We start from the raw sequence: 22,321 nt of genomic DNA on the forward strand, positions 1-22,321 counted from the left end.
AAAAAGACTACTGTGAACAGTTTTGGTTCAAAATCACAATACCAATTGGTTTAGTGTGAGAACTCTCTAATTAGTCCACTGACTGATTGAGATATAGAATGTTAACAAATTTCGAAGGGTTAGAAAAATTTTATGTTTTACGTGGAGAAATTATGTATAAATTTTATAAGTTTTATTATTGTTGTCGTCGTCTGTATTTGAAGAAGATGAAATAAATATAATAGGAACAACTCGACCGACTTAAACTTCTTGAACTATTAGAAATCTTCATGTTTACAAACAAACTCTGACATAGTCAGAATTTTTTATCCTGAATCAAACCGGAATCCAGGACAAGTTACCAGTTCCATATGACTTATTCATCCGATGGAGAAAAAAACAAGAATGTATTTACAAAATATATCTATATTTTAAAATGAGTCACTTGTCAGAAATATCTTCCGATATATCTTCCTTTACTTTAATTTTGTTTTTTATAATTCTCCTCCCATACCCGGAGTCATTTCGTTCCTTCACAATTCCTTTCCCTTCAGCAACTTTATTTCTAGACCTCAAACGGTACTTTTTACGTGGGTTTTGATCAACTTCGCGTGTTTTTTTCAATTTGTGTGCGACACGCGTACGAGTGTCCGTCACCACTGACACTTTGTTTTCGTCTTCTGTTGGCACTTCTCGTTTTAAAGCACTTTTGAATGTTTGTCCTCGGCTTGGCTCGTGAAGAGAAAATGTAATCCTATCGTGATGTATCTATAAAAGTTAAATTAAATTAAGCTTTTAACGTGTAAAGTTGAAGACGGGCAAAATTTCATATCAGTCTCTAAAGGTGTATAACAATATACGTTTATTTTCCTTGAAACACGTACAATCTAAGTTATTTAAATCTTTATCAAATTTTTTCTTACTCTATATTCAATAGTGATATAGCATTCCTCTTCATCTTCACATATAAGAGAGTTGACATCAGCTGGTTTGGCTGCGTTGGCAGGCCTTTGTCCCACGCGTAAGAACCGCCACAACGAACGTATCCGTGAACCACACGCTCGTACCATGTCGCTAACCTAAGAATTTATCATCGTCAAGTAACAACCAGATTTTTTATTTTACAATTTTGTAACAAGTTCTTCAAAAATGGACATATCTGCTAACTGCTGATAATTGCGCTTACGCATAGTCAGGTCCTGGGAGAAAAGGAGCGGCACTGCAACCAACTGAGATCTATTAATAACTGATAATTCTCCACAAAAAATTAATGAATAAAATACTGATATTTCCCACCTTCATTTGTTCACCTCCGTCGCAAACCCCGTTAGTGTGAGGCTCAACACCAAAACTATTCAAGCAAGCGCGGTCGTCTGGCATCAGGGAATCTATTTGAAATGCGCATTTTGGTAGTACATCTGTACGCTCCTGTTGAGTAAACGCTTTATTTATTCGTTATGCATATTCAATTGTCATTTACATAACATTTTTTATTTCATTATAAACATCTTAGAAGTAACCTGCATTTTAGCCTGCTAAGTTCCGTTACATTTTTTTTATTTCTGTATTAAAATGCATTAAAGTTATTAAAAAATATTACCCATCCGACTTCATCACAGTGTTTCGGCTCGTCGTAACAAAGATAATAGTTAACTGCCTTCGACCCATCTGTCCTCTTTTCCGTGGACCAAGTGTACCAGTTCTCACCAAATTTAAACATACTATTTATATGACTTTGGCGATATATTAAGGGAAATATCATTTCGTTGGGATGGATCGTTCTCGGCTTCTCTGTAGTAGGTCTCTCCTCCTCGTACTCGATCTGCTTTTCTAGAGCATGCCTGTGAGCTTTCTTCAGAAAAGGTAACATAGTTATTTCAATTTTTTTCTTATAATCCCAACTTTCTGTGTGTGGACCATCTTCTTCCTCCATTTTGGAATCTTCTTGTTCGGAATGCATTATAACTTTGACTTTTACAGCGAGTGTATTTTGTATAAAACATATTAACAGTAGACTACTGTAGCACTTCATTACTGGAATTGGTTTGTTACAAATTCTCACGTACAACGGAGAAAAACATTTAATATCAGGAAGTTGTTCTTGGTGAAACTGTGATAAGCTTAATGTTTGTAAATACAATGTGTAAACTTGAGTGCTCAGGCTCATTTTTTCTTTTCTTTGCATGTTGTAAAGCAGTAAGGGATACACTGGACAATTAATAAAAGACCAAAGTTTGATTATTGCTTTTATTTGGGTACAAAGATGTAGAATATAAAATAAAAATACTGCATTTGGTATCAACCTTTTCTCATAAAAATCGATTATGAAAATTAAGCATTTCGTCAAATACATGATTTACATTTATAAAATAAAATTAAAGCATAAGACATTATATCTATACTAATTATCATTATTTATTTATCTATATAGAAATTGTATAATCGTATAGTACAAATAAAAAAGCGAGTGAAGTTTGGACCATTGTTAGGAATTAAAGTTTTCCATAGTGCTCATATTTTACACCAGCCATTAGAATTCGTATTTACAAGGTACATAATAATTTCAATCTAACATGATATTTCATTAATAGCATTAGGGGTAAGAACAGCGTCACTAAGGCAGAGAGGGTGTTTTATTGTACATCATTATTATTAGTGGCCTATCATTAAATTAACTATATATAGCACGAGGGAATGAGACTCCGTACGACTACTCTCATCACTAGACTAAAAGCTAGATAGTACAACAAGAAAGTAAGGCCAGATTCAAGTAAATGCATTATTGTAAGTCCTCCTACTTACTTAGAATATAATTATCTCTTAAGTGTCCGCTAAGCCTAGTACATTGGTTCCATCTGTGTACAAATAGTGAATACTCTCCTACTTCGCAAACAAAGATCGCTTACATCTACTTATACTCGAATGCTACAAATATTAGGCTCTTAATATTAAGCCGTTAGTTCGGTCCACAGGGAAACATAACATCTAGTGATACACTATAACTGAAGGGTCCACCACATGCATGCTTGCAATGGCAGTATGTTCACATTTTTAGATGGCTTCGTCTCTAGTTGCCACAACATGTCTATGTTTTGTGAGAATTCGTGGTGGGGAACACTTTAAACTTTATCATCGAATCCATCACAAGACAGTCAGTGTGGAGACCGCTTCTGCCCGACACACGTTACAAAACATATCGCTATATTCAGTGCGTGTATACGAACACAATCAAGTATTATTCTAATTTCGTTAAAAAGTTAGATCCTATCTAATCGCTCAAATATTGTCGAAGACTGTCAACACTAACTTTAACACAGCAAACTACGGAAAATAGACCATTATCAACTATTCATATAAATACTTTCTAAAATTCTTTTATTATTTTTCCATTTTTTTAATAATCAATCATTTGCATCTATATCTAGGGACTAATAAAATTGTTTAAAATAAAGAGTTACACGAAAATAAATTACTATTATAATTTGGTAACTAGACGATATAGAATTTCGGATCCGCAATATAAATTGGGAACTTGATACTAGAGAATATAGATATGAAGGAAAATAGACGTTATTGCCTAGATATATATGAAAATAATAATCACAAACGTTTAAAGTTATTTATAATCGGTAATAACATTGTTTTTAACTTCAAACACTCTATATATGAATCTATTGCTTTATATCAGTACGTATTACTTCTAATTCGTGATTCAAATACCTAGGTCGATTTATAATAATTTTTCCAAGTTGATACTAATCGATTTATATTACCATTAAAGTACAGTACAGCGAAGTAAAGCAGTCATATACCCTATGATTAGCAGAGGAAGATCAGATTTCTTATGTCTATAATACGTAGCTCACTCGAAAGTCGATTTGCAGTTATAAGAAATCGATTACAATCTATTCATCTCCTAATTCCCATATTTGCAACACGCAACACCACTACACTAGCTATTAAGCTCATTAATTTAAGAATTTCGTTTACTAATCACAACATAATACGAAGCATCTACGTGTTTTCGAGTGTTTCATAGTCTAGGATTGTAAATGAAACGCGGAAAACAAAATATTTATAAATGCGTTTATACTAAAGTGCGCACTCGAGTTCCATTGATATGATGAATAGACCATAACAACGCACGTACTGCGACGCAGCTTCGTGAGTGACTCCGGATTATGAGCTGTTTATTAAAGATAATCAGCAAAATGTAACCTACGTTTATTACTTTAAGGTTCTATTTGGAATGTTGGTTCTTCATTTTTAGACAAGTTGAATATTCTAAGAAAATCAATCGCGAAATAATTGTACTCCGAAGTGTTTTGATGGGCTTATTTGGCCCTTGGGTGGCTATAAAAGTTAGCCTGAATTTAGTATTAACAAAATTGTAATTTATATTCGAACAAAGATAACTAAAGTGATTAAAAGCGTAAATTAAAGTCTATTTTTCACGTTAGATTGTCTTTAGTTTATAAGATGTTTGATTAAAGCCTTCATTGAATAAAATAAAATTACACAGTCTTAATTCCTTCACGAATTTTACATTCCATTATTTTGAATTCAACTCCCAATAGATCAAGTTTTCCACTACATTATAAATTATATAGCTTCCGAAACATAACTTCACATTAAGTATATCGATAACCTTCTAGTTATTGAGTACTTTATATACAAATGCTGAACATCTAATGTACATTCCCACAAATTAAGTACATGTTCACGTACATACGAAAAAGTTCAAATCTAAATGACTCTTAGCAGCAAACGTGAAGCATAGAACTGCCTGCACCTTATAACAAAACTACATTCGTTAAAATTTTAAAGCATCTGTTATCAATAGAACATTCTGTTTCTAATTTTAAATTTGTATGTTTTTTTTTTCTTTTATTCAAACAGTAGTTATTTAACATTAATTTGGTAAAAAATGTGCGTAAAATTCTATATTCAAATTCAGAATATCTATTGAAACAGACATAGCATTCAGTTTCTACAACTTATTCGTTGCCGCCGTAGACAGAAAACCTGCATTACTTGTAGGGTTCTAATTTATTTTATTTGCACTAATATTTAATTGACTGACATCGTAAATATGAGTCAATGAAGTTTACAACTATTTTAATAAACTTGAAACATAACATTATATTGTAGAACCATCAAGAACCCTACAAAGTTTTATCCATTTGATTTTGGAACTATGCAAGTTCGATTTAAATCATTAACGTGAGTTAAAGATCGTTTTATTATCATAACATTCGTTAAATCGTGCTTTAAAAATAATTATTTCGTTGAAATAGAACACCACAAAACGTTTATATTTAAAAATATGTTATTAACAATATAACAGTAAATATATTCAAAATAAAGTAAATTATATTAAACGGCAACAAAAGAAGTTTCATATTAAAATTATTCGAAACATTATATTTGTACGTCTTTAATTTTATGAATGTTATGCACTTATGGACCTCCTTAAATGACATAGTAAGTTATGCATCAAATTTACAATGTATATTTATAGGAGCCAAGTCAAAACGTCTAACGGTAACAAAGGAATAATTAATATTTTAATTTGAAAAATATATAAATACAAACTACAAATATAAACTTTCAAAGGAATCGTCATAGATTATTAAAATTTACAAGCAAGAGTACAAAAATCTCAAAAAACTTTTTTTTTTATTTGAAACCAGAAATTGTTTTGACATTGACTCAACACATATCGTTCAGAAACGTAAATTTTTGACTCAATTTCTTTTTAATAGCACTCAGCCTCATTAAAATTTATAATTCAATAAATAATCATTACATAAGTTAACAGCGAAAATAAATACATTATTGTTGCTTGATGCGAGACTATGGGACAGATACACACAAATGTGTCATATTTTTATTAATTGAAGTTTAAACTAATTTGTATTTTATCACACTAGCTGTTCTGTTACATACAATGTGAGAAAAAAAAAAATTATTCCATAGTAACACAATTAAGATTCTCAATTCTTCAGATGCAAGGAAACATTGAACGTCACGCATTAAAAATTTACGACCACTAAATAACTGATAAAGATCAATTTGATTGTTTCTTGTGCATTTAATACTGCTTGTGATAATTTTAATAAGAGCTTATTTGCTAACAGTAGAGTAGAGAGAGCGTGAGGGTGAACGAAACTACAAATCACTGCTTTGGGGGGGGGGGGGGGGGGGGGGGGGGGGGGGGTAAGGTTCTGAGCGAGCAAGAACATTCGAGAGGATCAGTACGTGCACGAGCGCTCACAGCTCGGTGTGCAGCAGCTCCGTGTCGAGCCAGCGCGTATATCACGTGGCGAGGCTGAGGCACTTGCGCTGGAGGAGCAGGTGCATCTCGGCGAAGGTCGGGCGGTCGGGCTCGTCGCGCCGCCAGCACTCGCGCATCAGCTCGTAGAGGTCGCGCGGGACGCCGGCCGCGCGCTCCATGCACTCAAACAGCTCGTCGTCCGCTTGCAGGTGCGACAGGTTCTCGAGCACCTGGTGTTGATGGGGGTGATTTGGGGCGTTAATAATGTATGAGCTACGGTTATAGGCCGCTTTTCGCTTGAACGCGTTTTCCCTACTTAAAACTAGATAAACGAGTATATATAGATAACGAGAGATAATAGTAGATAAACGCCCATGTCAGTTATAACTAAGGGAAACGCGTTAAAACTAGAATCCTACTAATATTATAAATGCGAAAGTTTCTGCGGATCGATGCATGTGTATGTTTGTTACTCTTTCACGCAAAAACTACTGAACTGATTACAATGAAGTCCAAATCCCCCCCACTTACCTCAGCATCAGTGAGGTGCTCGTAGGGGCGGCGGCGGCACAGCGTGAACACCTCGTGCAGCGTGACCGCGAACGCCCACGCGTCGCTCTTGGTCGTGTACTTGCCGCGCAGCACCGACTCCCACGCGGCCCAGCGCAGCGGCAGCGGTATCCGCCCGTCGGCCTTGTAGTAGTCGCACGCGTACGCCTCGTTGTCCGTGCCGAAGTCGCTTATCTTCACCTGGTAGCCCTTGCCGACCAGGCAGTTCCTGAGGAACGTTACGTTGCGAACGTTAGTTCACGTTTTGTATTAAACAATGCTACAAATATTTTTTATGTTACATCTGTACCCAAAGAGGACATAGTCAAGAGATTTGTAAGCAATTTTTTTGATTGGTAGAAGTTTATGTTGTTGATACTAATTTTTGTTTTTGTTTAGTAACTCTAGACTTATTATAATTACTGCGTATGGACTGGATCATTGAACAAGCAAAATGTCAATTCCTGAATATTGAGACGCGTTTAGGAATAGATAGCGTTTCGTATCATACAGTGCAATAAATGCTTTCTTGCTACATTTGTACCGAAAGCAGACATAGCTAGAGAATCGTGACCAATTTTCTGATTGATAGAAGTTTATAGTGTTGATACTTTAACACTTTATAAATAGTAACGAATAACTATAGACTAATTATATATATACCGCGTATGGTCTAGGTCCAGCAAAATGGTAACGAATAATCGGTGCTAAAATTAATTCAAAATTACAATTTAAACTAATAAAATAACATATTGAATTACCTTAAAATTCTAAAATACGGTTCATAGTACCACTATGTTTTACATAATAAAAAACACAGTGCACACGAATAGACGCAAAAACTCCTTCGCCATAAATCAACAATCGATAAACACAAACTAACCTCGCCGCCAAATCCCTGTGCACGAAGTTAAGTGACTCCAGGTACTGCATGCCGGCCGCGATCTGCGTCACTACGTGAAGCAACGTCGCCATAGAGGGCGGCGCCGTTGTACGTAGGAATGAACACAAGTCACCTGAAATGTAAAATTTATTATAAAAAAAAAACATTATAATAAATGTATTATACACATTTTTTTATATGTATTAAAAATGTAGACAAATATGATGCCCGCAACCATGTATGTCAGTAATCGATTACAAAATTAAAGTTCATAGAAAAAAAATTGTAAATAAACAAAAATTAATTCGTAAGCTTTCATCGCAATTACTAAGCTAACCTAACAAAACCTATAAAGAGCTTTTTTTGATAAAAAATCTATACATTACCTAATTCAAGATACTCTAATACAACAGCCAATGGCGGCGAGCGGCACGCGCCCAACACACGCGCCAAGTGCGGAGACGACAACGCGGCTAAGATGCGTACGTCTCTTTCGAATTCCTCCCTGAAAACATGTATGTATAGAGAATCCTGTTTTTTTTTTCTTAAAATATGTGTAATATTAAATAAAAAAAATATATCGTCTAATTACTTGTTTTAACATCATTTGCAATTATTGTAAGAATATGTAATTAATAAGAGAACGAATAGGCAATAGAAATGGAGTTTCAACAATAAAGTAACATTGACTAAAAAACTTACTTCATCTAATAATTTTATACAATTACAAGAACAGAGTAAATGAGGACGTAATAAATACACATTAACCATTTATTGTGTTAATTTTTGTCGTTGATTCGTACTTCTTAGAAACAAGATGAAGCGGTGTGGTACGCATGGAAATTTTGTTAATTTATTTCTAAGTGTAACTACTTCTAATCGACAATGCGTTCGCATCTTATCAGTTTTTGAACAAAAGTTGATAAATAAATACATATTCATTCATTATGTTTTGATTTTTTGTTCGATTCATTAAAAGTGAGTATTACTAGCCATAGACAGTACTGTTCAGAATGATTTTAACGTAGACAGAGGATAGGAATAGACAAGCTCTTAATCATCTTATATATTTATTAATTTCTTATAAATTCTATATGTGTGAGCAGGACATGGCGTATTTGTTAACTCTTTCTGCATATCACTTTTGTTTGCAGCAAATAAATCAAAGAGTTTTTTACTGAAGACAATTGTCTGTGAATAATGAGCAAAATTTATTAGGTTTATTGATAACTTAATGAAATGTTTTTTCGCTGCTATATAGGCAACTTCGTGCCACGCGTTCTTCGCGTTCGTTCTTAATAGTCCGATTATAACTGTATACGTTGAGGTCTTGTCTACATATTCTCTGACAACGGGCTTAGTATTAATTATTTTTAAATTTTTAATTCATGTAAACTTATCTACAGGGTTTGGGGTTGTGCGAGGATCTAAGACAACCAACTATCGCGACGGACATACACAAACTTGGTTACGAACTAAATATTAACATATTCATATTTTACTTTCTATTAAATTTCAGAATCAATTATAGTCAATCAACTCTTAAACATACATTCAACATACTTCCAACCTCAATATAACAAAACTATTAAATTAGCCCCTTATACTATTTTTACAACACTATAAAACTCAATTCATACTACCCTACATTATTTAAATTTAAATAGCAATTTTATATAATAATTTTTTAAATACGATACATTTCTACAGACGCAAGTCGCAATAGCGTTGGTTGTCCGTGTAGCGTAGTGCTGTTAATGTAAATGTATTTCATACATGATGTACCTCTCCTTGAGCGAGGCGTCGTGGCAGAGGAACTTGACCGCGACCAGCCGCTTCTCCGACGTTATCGTGCCGTTGTACTCGGGTACACCGTCCGCTTCCGCCACGTACACCTGCAACGACGACTTTATTAATGTGGAGTAAAGTTGAGTTTTGCTTGGCTTAACATTGGTTTTATGAGCAGCTTTGGCTAAATCTATACCATAATATGCTACAGTCAGATACAGCTATTACGACGCCATTAGTACCTGTAGTGGATGATTTTAACAGAGCTACTAAAATGAAATAACAATTTAATTTAGAAGTTTATTTAAATAATCACCCTCGCCGTAAAAACTACCCTAATGAAAATTATAAATGCCACAAATAAGTAGATATGGGATAACATATATAAGAAATCGTTTATTGCTTCTGATACACATAGAGGTCAAATTTGACCGCCTCCTTGGTACAGTGGTTAACGCGTGAGCGTAGAACCGAGGGGTCCTGGGTTCGATTCCCGGTGGGGACGCACAAAAAAAAAAATGTCTCGGTCTGGCAGGACACAGAAGGCTGATCACCTACTTGTCCCTAAAGAAAATCGATCAGTCAAACGGATGTACATCATCTGCCCCATACCCCACTAGGGGACACGGGACTTCACTTTTTTACACATAGAGGAAGTTATACCGTTCCTACTAATTGTATCCACTGTATTACATATATTACAGAAAAACAAAACGTTCTTTTGCAGCTATTCCTGCCTAAAACTTGTGAGTGTACCAGGTGCCCCTTATAATAATAACATTAATTGGAATGTAGATATTTTACAATATAACCGCGAAATAACTTTATTTTATTTATATGCATACCGTGCCAAATGCTCCTTCTGCAAGCTTGGAGATCATTCTCAGTCTATGTCGCGGAAACTCGATCACGTTCGTCGTCTCGAGTCTCCGCTTAGCATCTAATAGCACCTCTTGTTGGCTCGGTGACTGTAATTAAGTTTTATTTTAGATTTCGTGAAACTGTATGCATAAGTGTGGTTGAGTTTTTTTGTGAAATTATATCTCGTATATTAATTTGCTATTTTTTTATTAATATAGAAGAACAAAAGGTTTGTATAGAAATTCAAGATCCTCTCCGGTATGTTTCAGTGAGAATGTCCAGATGTGGCATGTGGAAAGCATATGGATAATGTCCACATGATATGCAACGTATGTGACTAGCGAGTATCGAGCAAGGCGAGCATCATAATATTACATGTAGCAATATAACGCGGCTACTACCTCAACCTCATGCGTGAGTGCGGTTAACACTGATACTTCACCTTCACCGTGCGTACGTGCGTGCGTGTGTGCGTGTGCGTGTGCGTGCGCGTGTGCGTGCGCGTGTACGCGTGTATGTGTTTATGCGAAGATGTGTATGTGTGTGCGCGCGTGTAAAGTGAGTGCGTGCATGCGTATTGGTGAGGGTGTGTATGTGTGTGCTCACCCGCGCGCTCCGCTTGGAGCCGGCCGAGCGGCGCGTGTCCCGGTCGCTGGGGGAATCCCGCTCGCCGACGAGCGCCGTGCCGCGCTCGGACAGCTCGTCAGCGAGACTCCGCTTCGTGAGTAAGGGCGCTGAACTCAGCTCGGGCACCGCGTAGTCGTAGTTCGAACTGTCTGCGTGGTTGGGAAGATTTGTTAGTTATGATCGAATTGATATTGTCAAATGCGTAAAAGATTCGGTCTCACAATTACATGACGTGAAACAATTTACTAAGTTGAAGTATAAACAACAACAAAATACAGTAAAACTTGGTTAAGTGAGACCTGGATAAGTGAGAAACCTCCGTAACTGGAACTCATGCTGAGGTCCCAACACTTTGGCACTGAATTACCTCTGTTAGTGGGACGAGGTAAACCTCTATATCTGGGATTTGTTCTTTTGATTTATCATCATAGTTACCTCTATAATTGAGACAGCGAGTAAATTTTATATGCATAAACCTCTGTAACTGAGATAACATTGTCTGTTTACTCATTCTTACTCTACCCACAAATTCCACACGTAATTCCAAGTACGTAAGTACAAATTTTGACCTTCAATTAGCTTCAGTTTTAGTTTCACTTTACTATCATACAAATGTTTATTTGAAAAATGTCAAAACGAAAGCTACAATCATTATCATTACGTGAAAAACTGAAGTTAATATCCGTTTATGAAAGTGGGAAGATACGCGAAGAGACCTCTTTTAATGGTACCCTCTGTAAATGAGACAGATATTTATTTATACCTGTATATCTGAGACACTGGGTAAGTGGAATACCTCTATAAGTGAAACGACATTGCAGGTCCCTTGATGTCTCACTTAACCAGGTTTCACTGTATAATGATAATATAGTATGTCAAGTTAAATCTATTTTTTTTTAGATGGATGGTTAATAATTTAATTATTTTCGTATTTACCAAGCACATGTCTTACATAGTGTATTGTATAATCTTGACATATAACATTACATAATAAGAATAACGATACTTTACGTAACGTACTTTGTACGAACAATAACTTATTCAATTTGTTTAAGTTTAGTGATTGACTGCATATTGAGTAATTCATAAGATTAAGCATTTGTATGAAAATTAAAATAAAAATATTTTATTATGAACTCATTCGAAACTTACCAGATAAAGCTGTGTTTGAATCCTTAACAAAGTCTTTCATCTCTAGCAACACAGTACTATAACTAAAATATGGCGCGCACTTCAAAGCCTGATATGGCTCTTGATATTCATCGGACTTAACATCTAAACCACAGTCTAACATTTTGTTGTCTGGCAACATTGAGGAACCGCACGTGTTGTAGCTCTCTGGTACCGTTCTCTTCTGTGCTATGGTTGTTTTGGCCAAGGGTGAGGCGAAACATTTTCTATGCCTGTGTCTATGGACGATGAGGAATACAGCGACAATGAGGAGTATCACTAGGGCAGTTAGGACACCGACTACTATTGCCATGTACAGCGGATCGTCCTGATGAGCTGTGGATATGGGCACATTGCTTGTGGGTATTAATTTCGTTTTGTCTTTCGTTTGGGCTGGTTTCGAACTTTCCGGCGTGTAGTTGCCTTGCGCTACATCTGAAAATATATATTGTGTCAAGTCTCATCTTAATATCATATCAGTCCAACAAAACCAAGTCCACCAAAGTTATGGTATAAGTAATAGGATCTAAATGACATTCATATAAAAAAAAATTTTTTTTTTTTGATTTTAGGGTAGTTTGACGATGATCTGATGGTAAGCTAAGATGAGGCCTAATATGGAGCGCGCTTCACTAGAAGGTTCCCGTTCGCTCCAGATTACATTCGTCGGGGAATAGATTCAAGAAGCATGTCCCATTCACTAGCGGTTCGAATGAAGAAAGTAAAACTATACGTGTAGAGAAGCTCGTGGTATCCAACATGTATTGTAATACAATAGCCAACGTGTACAATAAAGCATTTATTCCCTCCTCCACTAAACGTACCCGAGTCAAAAACGACTTCGCTGATTAGGATCCAGCGTGCGGAGAAGCGCAACTCGATCCGCACCCACTTGCCGATCCGGTGATGGAGCTTAATGCTGACGTTTCTCGAATTTTCGAATATATTGTCGCTGACCGGTGTGAAGTGGATCGGCTCGTCTTGGAAGTGGCGGCCGCCGATCGAGAACGAGATTATTGCCTCCGAGAATACCTGCCACGTATTAAACTTTGAATTTTTTTTGGAACGTCGATCAAAAATAGTCTAATTGCATAATAATTGTTCCCTGTTTTTCAACCGACTTCAAAAAAGCTTATCGATTCGACTGTCTGTCTTTGTTTTGTTACGTCAGAACTTTCGACTGGGTGGACTGATTTTGACGATTCAATTTTCATTTTGAAAGCTGGCGGTTCCCGTCTAAAACTGTTCTAGTTCAGAAAAAAAAATAGTTATTGTTGATATGTTTAGACATCTAGAATGTACATCGTCTAAAACATCTTAAAATCAATTCTCTAACCTAAACTATATATTTATAACATACCACAATAATAATTCACAAAATAGCACAAAGCTATTCATCAAACCAACCTGCACATCCCGCATGAACTTGTTGTTACAGAACAAATGCACAGCGCTGAACTCTCGCACTTTGTCAAACTCGAAGATGATCACGGGCGGGTTCGGCCTCGAGTCATTCCTCCACCCGACCCACGCCAAGTTCTTCGCAGCTTCCCGTATTTCGTCCCCACCGAACTGGCCGTCCACCAGCTGACCCAGACCGCCCTTCAGTTCCTCTCCCCACTGGCCGTCATATATCGTGTCGGTCAGCTCCACACCGTTGCTACGCTTGTCGCCTTTTGGCATCGAGTAGGATACGATACCGACTGTTGAAAGAAGTGCATATTTATTCACTGTAAACACAAGCAAGTTTTTCAGAAAAGATGTCAAAGATCTTGAAAACCATCTGTCTTTAATTAAGAGTACTTCTGCGAGATACTTAAAGAAACGTGAAAATTTCTTAAAAGAATCCAATTTAAATTTTATGAACATGCATGTAAATCTTACGAAACATACAAATGCCAATATGTATTTTGAGAGGCATCCCAATTTAGACATGCTACATCATTTCATAACTAACGTAACCAACAGGGGATGGGATTTTGACTCGTACTGAGAACATACTGCCATCCATTTCATGCAGTAGGAGACTCAGATTGGTATGATTTTTCTACGGAACAAATAATTTGATTTGCCTTGTAATGAGCGGTTTAGAAATTCGAATACTGTAACAGCACGTTTCTGGGTAAGATAAGTAGGGACATATAAGTAATTTTAAGCGAATTATAAAAAAGGTAATCACGAACGATAAGCACACTTATTAAGTCGAAACTTTTCTTCGCTTGTTTTAATGTTAAAAGCAATCCTAAATAAAGAGAAAACTTTACGTTTAAATTTATAAGTCAGAAAATGAAGTATGTCTTATTATTCTCAGATATTAAAACGATTCCAAAGCTGGATTTAAAATAAGTACTATAATCTGCTAAAGATGTTTAAGAATAATCGTTCAAGTAACTATTGATTTATAATCATTGAACGCATCGCCGTTACATCAATGTTATAAATTATCCATCGATGGATATTTGCAATCCTTATTTATTAGAGACATAAATAATCTTACGCTGATTTATATTCAACTATAAAGCTAAGCTTTACATAACTAATGGTGATTTTGTGATGCGTTTTATCCAGCATTGATTGCGTTATGTTAATGTACACACGTACATATACCTAATAAGTCAAATAGGAATAATGAGTTTCTATAATCTTGCAACGACAACAGTTCTCAAATAGATGTATAGAGAATAATACAGAAAATGTATACGCTGGATGCAATTAAGATCATTTAAAGCGACCAATTGCATCGAAACGAATTAGGTTTCGTTTCATAGAACGAAAATTTTGTGATCAATATCGCAAGATTCAGGGAAGGCAACTTACAAAAACGACTGAAAAATATCACAGCTATTATTAAGTAAGTAGAACAATTTGCGACATTCGCTGGCAAGCACTGCGATAACTAACTTCTGGGTATTGCCCCGCCATTACCATGCGAACAATTACTTTCGTTATAGTTTTATAAAAATGTACAAAGTCGCTTTTAAATTAATTATTAGTTTCGCTGCTCTTAATGCGACATGTGCACGGAACATTAATTGCTTTTTATTAAAAATCAACTTTTATTTACTACCGTTTTATTAATAATTATAGAAACTAAAGCGCGTCCATAGCGAACAATGAACTTTTGTAGATAAAATTGAAACGGAAAAATTGTTCTTTCTAAAACAACTTTCAAATAAACGTGTTCAAATAACTAGTTAAAAGTCTAATGCTATCAGAGAAACAACAAAAGTACTGAAGTAGAGCACTAAGTTACTCTGCAAAGCTAGCATTTTAAGGGTTAAATGAAGCTGACTGGTAAATCAAGTCAAACGAACGATCTAGTAATTTAATTTGTTGAGTTGTATCAATTGATGCAATGTATATTCTAGTATTTTCTCCTATCGATACATAACGATGTATAAATGATTGAGCCAATAAATTGACATGTACATCCTGTGAAATTGATTTCAAGTTGCTTAGAGGCGTACATATTTATAAGGCGGTTTATACACAAAAACAAAAAAAAAAAATACAACGTATTTATTAGATAATATGATTTAAAATATATTAAATATATATTTTTACAAGCAGTAAAGAGTATTTCAAAATAGGTCAACCTGTACAAGTATAACACACTCATCTCGAAATGTTACTCATAATCTATTGTATTAATATAGAACTGAAGAGATTGTTTGTTTGCTTGAACGCGTTTATATCAGGAACTAGTGGTTCAAAATGAAAATATGATTTCATCTTGAAAAGTCCGTTAAGTAATAGGTAGGTAGGTTGTAGCTTATTTTAAATAAAAATATGACATGAAAACTACACAAACTGAATTTTTTATATTCTTCCTCGAATTTATCCTATTTCACCGCCTTCACTTACACATATATAATATGTATGTAACATAAATCCTTCATGCAACGTAGTGGGATAAAAGTAAACGAAATATACGCTTCACGTCAGACTGGTATATAATGCCATAAGGGCAAATCCATGTTTTAAAATTCACTTCAGACTTGTTGAATGCGATTTTATATTATCAAATGCATTGCTTACAAACAAAAAGGAACTGTCGGTATCGCTAACATGTGGGACATTGGTGTGTTTTCTAGAAATTTATATTATATAAATCTATTTCGCTTTATGGAAAATAACACATAATTAGATCCTTAGTTGGACTGTAACATAACCTACTTAATCTGTACTATCTTCATTTCTATTAATGAACTTGATATTACGTAAATCGGCCTAATCAAACGCTCTGTTATGTATGCCAAATTAATGCAAGATTAACATCATTCATTCATCATCATTTCATAAAATACTAACTGCTCGCCCGGTTTCACCCGTGGTACATATATAGCCTATGTCACTCAGTATAATTGCAGCTTTCTAATAGTGAAAGAATTTTTGAAATCGGTCCAGCCGTTCACGCGTGAAGACGTGAACTAGGGAAATAAGGATTCATTTTTACTACTCATATATAGATTTTTAATCACTTTAAGATGGCAAATTCATCTATCTCAATGAGACATAGCTGGAGAACATAAAGAGTGTTTGACTTTTTCCATTATACCTTCAAATAAAAAAAAGTCGTTACACTATGCATAAGTTTTGAGAAAATCAACTGAATATAATAATTTTATGTGTGTTATAGTGGGTAACTGAGCGTGTGGTTCACCTGATGGTTAGCGATCACCACCGCCCATAAACATTTACAAAGGTAGGCCCGCTGCAAATGCGGTGCTTTTAATGCCGCATTTAAGGTATAAAGGATAGGAAAGGATTGGTGTCGGTAATAAAGGAAAGGACGGGAAAGGTTGTGGAAAAGGATACGGGCCTCCTGCTAGTAAAGTAGGGGTATACTACATATGCGCGCTTGACTCCACACTCACACTAAATGTCATATATATTTACTTATGTATTTCGTAAAAATTTCGATCTTCGATCATTAAATCATTCAAACTATAACTTAAAAAAATTATGTTAAAACATTTAAGTTTAAAATATATTTCTAATCTATTTTATTAACCTCTTAACTAGCTTCCACCTACTTCGAAATGACAAATTAATTTTTTGTTGCATACGTATATCCACTTATCGAGGAAGTAAATATATTATATAAAGAGCATCACGAACCGAACATGAAAGCAAAAATGTTACTAAAATGGGAATAAATTATGAATATTCCATCGAGAGCAGGCGAAGTTGCGTGTGGCAGCTGGTTATAATACAAGTGACTTACCACTCCAATAGCACCCATAAAGCTCGACTCGCATGCACACGGTGCGTCGGTGGGAGCTGTACGGAATGAAGCGGATTTTGGAAGCCCATATCGGTGGTTCTAGATGGTTCTTCTTTTCGAGATAGGTGTTCGTATTACCGGGCAGTATCTGGAATTGAACAATGCAATTGTATGTGTACATATGACTTATTTTTCTTTTTGTGTGTATCACTTTTAGAGGGAAGTTGATGATATCGGTCAAGTAGTATTCATTGATATAAATGTGTGCGTGTCCTCTCGAAATATTATTCATATAAAGATATACTTTAATCATTCATATTGAACATGTATGAATGAAAAAGAGGAATACGAAGTCCAGAGTTAAAATAACTCTTGATAGCTCTTTATCTGATGCAAATTGTCGATCATGCGTTATCTTCGATTTTCACGACACACAAGAATGTATGAAACTATCGTAATTGTAATCCGTAAATCTTTGCTTGTAATTTAACGCATTATATTTCGTTTGTCTCAGTATCCCAGTTATGTACAGATACGCCGAGAATATACTTTTCCCAAAGGTCCGTCAGGTACAGGTTGCAAGTCAACGGAGCCCCGCTTGGGGCTCCTTTTCTGTATTCATATGGAATCTATTCCGCGAAATTGTAATCTTACGGCGCTTACAATATTCCAGTGACATCTGGTATACTATAAAGCTGAAGAGATTGCTGTGTTGATTCCAACAAACAAATATCAAACCATGATATCTACCTCAAATCTGGGTGGTGAAGGAAAAACCAACAGTATATAACCTAATATATTGTTGGTTTTTATCCCTCGGGATTGTCGAATAACGCACCAGATTGAACCGGAATAAGACGAAAGGAAGTAACAAAAAAATTAAAGAATAATTTTTTTATATAACAAAAAAACTAGCATTACTTTTTTTATTCTTTTTTAATAGTATTTCACCTGATAAAAAAATACCATCACCAGATCTAAAACGCTGAGGTATGCAACTGACGAAGCATCATTAGAAAAAAACGTGCTTGTTTTTTCGTATCTGACGAATACATCAAAACACGTATAGTGAATATTATTACAGTTACCTCGCCATGAATAATGGCACAAGCTTATAATTTGAACAATTTCCCTGAACAGACATTCAACAGAACGTGTATCGTGATTGAAATACGTTAACTATGCAATATGCAAAACATAACTATCATGATAGAAGCTTTGTTTAGACATCTTTTATTAAGTACCTACCCATTAAGGGGTATAAAGTTAGAAGCGAATTTGTGCAAGCGAAATATAAATTGTCATCATTTTCACAACACTAGAATCACTATTCTTATATTGTATGCAATACCAACATACCTACCATATTATCATAAATTAATTGCTATGTTGGAATTATTGTACCTTTTAATTAAAAACTGTAAGTGTCCTTATTTATATTGATGAATATTACATATTAAACAATATTATCTATTTTTTAAACTAAAGTAAACATACGATATTCATAAACGAAATTTAAACAAAAGTAAGATGTATTAAAATGTCACTTTCTTGAAAACATGAAACCTTGCAGTGTAGCTACGAATCTTCTCCTTAGAAACTGTAACGAGTAAGATTTCACAACAATGACAATTCAAAAGCTCTTGGAAGTCTACTTGAACATATGCACGCGAGCTCGAATGCGTTTCCTCACCTCATGACCATCCGAGGAGCGATATCTCATCCACTTGCCGAGCTTCGGCCGCCAGTACTCCAGCACGTACCCCTCTGCGTACTCAACCCCCTGCGCGTTCCCGAAGCGGCCCTGGGTGCCGGTCGCCGTGATCACGTGCACCGAATGCAGGTTTATCTCCAGCCATTCTGAGGACTCGGTGGTGATCTGGGATTTGGGACACCATGCGCCGCCCTTTATCTCCTGGTTGAGTCTGTAACAATATCGATTTATGATAATCGTAAAACTTTATCAAGGGCATATCTGAAACAGTTGAGGTAATTCATTTAACAAGAAATAATATTAAATTCTATAACACACCGAATGAGGAGAAGTTATAATAAATAAATTTTTGTGGTGTAATCAAATTCAAATACAAAATAATATAACTGAAATGAGAACCGCACAAATTTGAACGAACACATTTATCATTGCGTTTGTCTTTATAATATGAAATGCAATTAAATAAATATACAACCTCAAAAGCCAGACAAAATTGTGGCGAAAAGTATGCGTTTAATTACTCCAATAAAAACGTATAGACAAACAAAACCAGATTCCATGTGAAATACACGTAGGTAATAGAGCATTGTGTAATTCCCCGGAATTAACTTAATTAATTAACCGGGGCAAAGCCGACATATGCGGTACACGAAATTTATTAAATATATTCGTGGCCTAAGCTACCTTTTCACAAGTTGAAGTCTAGTCTAGCTTTATAAAATATTTACAAAGAAATATAGTTTGTCATTTACAATTAAGAATATTACATTAAATCACTTTTATGAAATATGATATGAGAATAACCAGTGAATTTTAGAACTTGTTTTATAATTACGAAGTTGTATTTTCATCAATTATCACTGGATACATAAATTTACCATTAGGGTCCAGTTAGCAATAAAGGTTCTATCGATTAAAATAGCATCTTCGTCTCTTTGACAACTAATGGTGTCCGGATTGTCATTGCTCATATAACATTTATAACGGGTCTTTGACTGTCAAATTTAGTATAATTTGACAAGGAATTAATTCCGTCTCACGTTCATTTGAGAGAAAATACCGGGGTATTAGTGGCGTAGTGCATCTGTAGCTGTACCTCTGTAATATAACTGCTTTATGGGTGTTCGTATGAGAACTTAACTAATTTGCGTTGGTTTCGCCGTGTTCAGCATTAAATCATTTAGGAATAATTAATCTCCAACGTATATTCACTATTATATTCAGTGTGGTGCATCGTGTAATAGAAATTAATACCCTTATAACGAAGCTGCTGTGTCGCGTCTATTTCTAGTAGCATAAGCAGATGAGGAACACGTAATACGCGCGCAGTGTGTTAATATGTTTCAGCGTAGTAAAGCTAGTCGATGTATGTGAAACATTTATGTACTTTAGAAGTAAAAGTAAGCTCGACGAGGACGCGTTAATCCGGCTTAAGTCTTATCGGCCGGTGCTCTAATCGGTCATCCTAAAGCCCTGACTCGAAGGGTTATATCAGCTTAAACGAATACAGGTGTGTTTTGGGTAACTTTAATTCTATTGTTCGTAGTATTAACAAAAAAAAGTGAAAATTATTAAAGTACTTACTCCCATATGATTGGGTTTGAATGATTTCTGTTTACTGTATAAATACATGTTTATGCCTATTACCATTAAGATAGTTCTGATAATATATAATAAAAATTTGAAATATATATTTAATTTTTTTCAATGTAAATCCATTAATCTTGAATTTATTTCTACGAACTACATATTAAATGGAATGTTAATACGTTGGAACCACAATTGCGCTGAGATCTGAAATATTCAATGCAATATGAACAAATTCAGAGACGGATTGAAATCAACCCGTGCCAATAGATATTCCGTTTCATAAAATTTTGATTAGATTGACGTAATGGATTTTGATAGATTCCATTCGTCTCACTAACTTCGAAACTTACTAAATAACAAACTAATGGTAAAACAGCAAGATTATAAGATATACCTATATGAAAAGTTTTGTCGCATACAACTTTTGAATTCACTTTCAGCTTTATATGCACACTTTCAAGCAGTAAGGCACAGATATAAACTAACCATATTCATAGAGTATAATTACAATTAAAATTTAAGCACACACTATAACTCGTTCCATATGAAAACATAATTAACGGATTAACGACCGAATACCGTAAAATGATATTTACAATAACGCCATATTAAATCCCTTAGTCGGGTAAAATTCACTTTGCCAAACAGAAACGGTGGGTACAGTGTACAGAGTTAATAGCCAGTAATATACTATCAACATTGCGTAATCTCGCACCAAACAGACTAACCGAGTTTTTTATACCAAGAATTAAATGAGATATTACATCTTCATTCAAATGACCGCGATGTAAGAACAAAGCATCGTCGCGGAAACAATAAGAGCCACTCAATAGCCAGCCATCCCATGTCACATTTTAATTAAACTATGACGAATGAAATTCTGAAGTTCAACAATAGTACTATCGTCAACCGGTCAACTCATTAACTTACATACGTGGTTTTGCTTCATGTAGTTGGGAACATTCCCAATAATGGCATCATTGTTATTTGCCTATAATGTGCTTGATGAAAAATAGATTTAATAGAATATTATAAAGAAGTAGCACTTGTTTTGTTACTGCATACAACTAGTATATCTTCGAAAGCGATCAAACGATCCAATTATTTTTCAATCTTATTTCAAATTGCTAAAATTAACTACGAAGATGAAAACTCAGGCAATCTAGTTTCCTTACAACGCCTTACAATCAGCGAGAGATACTGGCTTCGATCACCGATAATGAACATAACAAAGATTTCCATTCTCCTAGGGCACAGAAGCGCGATCACTTCGTCCGAAATGAAAATCGGAGACCAGACCACAGACCTTATCCCACATCGAAACAGGAGACTCTGCTTTCATGGAAGACTCAAGATACATTGAATATATGAAAGCTACTGACAGATCATCAAAACACATAAACGTTTGATAAAATCTGACATGTAGTTAATAATAGTGGTTTCAGTCGCGTTATTAGTGCATTCACTTATCATGTGTCACGCCGCTCGCTCAGCCCAGTGAAATGAACATCATATCACAATGCATATAGTGATGTTCAAGCATTCATCATTATTGATCATAACTGATAAGCTCCATTAATTTTAATATAATTTCGTGCGTAACGGATAAGGCCGTTGTATCGGATGCCATCGATGCAATCTAAATAGCAACTGACC

At 35.2% G+C, this 22,321-nt stretch overlaps 2 protein-coding genes across 3 annotated transcripts in view; both read right to left on the reverse strand.

Annotated features, from left to right (window-relative positions):
- Positions 1–420: 420 nt before the first annotated feature.
- On the reverse strand, positions 421–2,011 carry LOC119835801. Its single transcript, XM_038360800.1, has 4 exons — positions 1,580–2,011; positions 1,276–1,407; positions 903–1,058; positions 421–747 (listed from the first exon to the last, which is right to left on the reverse strand). Exons 1-4 carry the CDS (start codon positions 2,009–2,011, stop codon positions 421–423), a joined length of 1,047 nt encoding a protein of 348 aa, XP_038216728.1.
- Positions 2,012–6,197: 4,186 nt separating this feature from the next.
- LOC119835697 (discoidin domain-containing receptor 2-like) overlaps positions 6,198–22,321 on the reverse strand; it is a 38,424-nt gene continuing 22,300 nt past the window's right edge. Inside the window, exons 4-15 of one of the 2 annotated variants that reach the window (XM_038360674.1) lie at positions 19,055–19,286; positions 17,362–17,509; positions 13,542–13,837; positions 12,959–13,166; positions 12,117–12,569; positions 10,944–11,113; positions 10,322–10,444; positions 9,474–9,583; positions 8,075–8,193; positions 7,689–7,821; positions 6,788–7,034; positions 6,198–6,486 (exon numbers count right to left, since the gene is read on the reverse strand). In XM_038360674.1, the coding sequence (XP_038216602.1) occupies positions 6,298–6,486; positions 6,788–7,034; positions 7,689–7,821; positions 8,075–8,193; positions 9,474–9,583; positions 10,322–10,444; positions 10,944–11,113; positions 12,117–12,569; positions 12,959–13,166; positions 13,542–13,837; positions 17,362–17,509; positions 19,055–19,286 (2,428 nt within the window). In that variant the 3' untranslated portion in view covers positions 6,198–6,297. Of the gene's footprint in view, positions 6,487–6,787; positions 7,035–7,688; positions 7,822–8,074; positions 8,194–9,464; positions 9,584–10,321; positions 10,445–10,943; positions 11,114–12,116; positions 12,570–12,958; positions 13,167–13,541; positions 13,838–17,361; positions 17,510–19,054; positions 19,287–22,321 lie in introns of both variants that reach the window. The other variant, XM_038360672.1, reaches the window with a different exon arrangement.

Source organism: Zerene cesonia, chromosome Z, assembly GCF_012273895.1.
Source record: "Zerene cesonia ecotype Mississippi chromosome Z, Zerene_cesonia_1.1, whole genome shotgun sequence".
Lineage (NCBI taxonomy): Eukaryota > Metazoa > Arthropoda > Insecta > Lepidoptera > Pieridae > Zerene > Zerene cesonia.

What these genes read in the sequence shown, in the direction of transcription:
- LOC119835801 (XM_038360800.1), bottom strand. Translation starts at nt 2,011, where the DNA reads ATGAAGTGCTACAGTAGTCTACTGTTAATATGTTTTATACAAAATACA. An exon ending in ACTGTGATGAAGTCGGATGG is followed by an intron (nt 1,408 to 1,579) that starts GTAATATTTTTT and finishes TTTACTCAACAG; the next exon opens with GAGCGTACAGATGTACTACC. An exon ending in ATATCACTATTGAATATAGA is followed by an intron (nt 748 to 902) that starts GTAAGAAAAAAT and finishes TAACTTTTATAG; the next exon opens with ATACATCACGATAGGATTAC.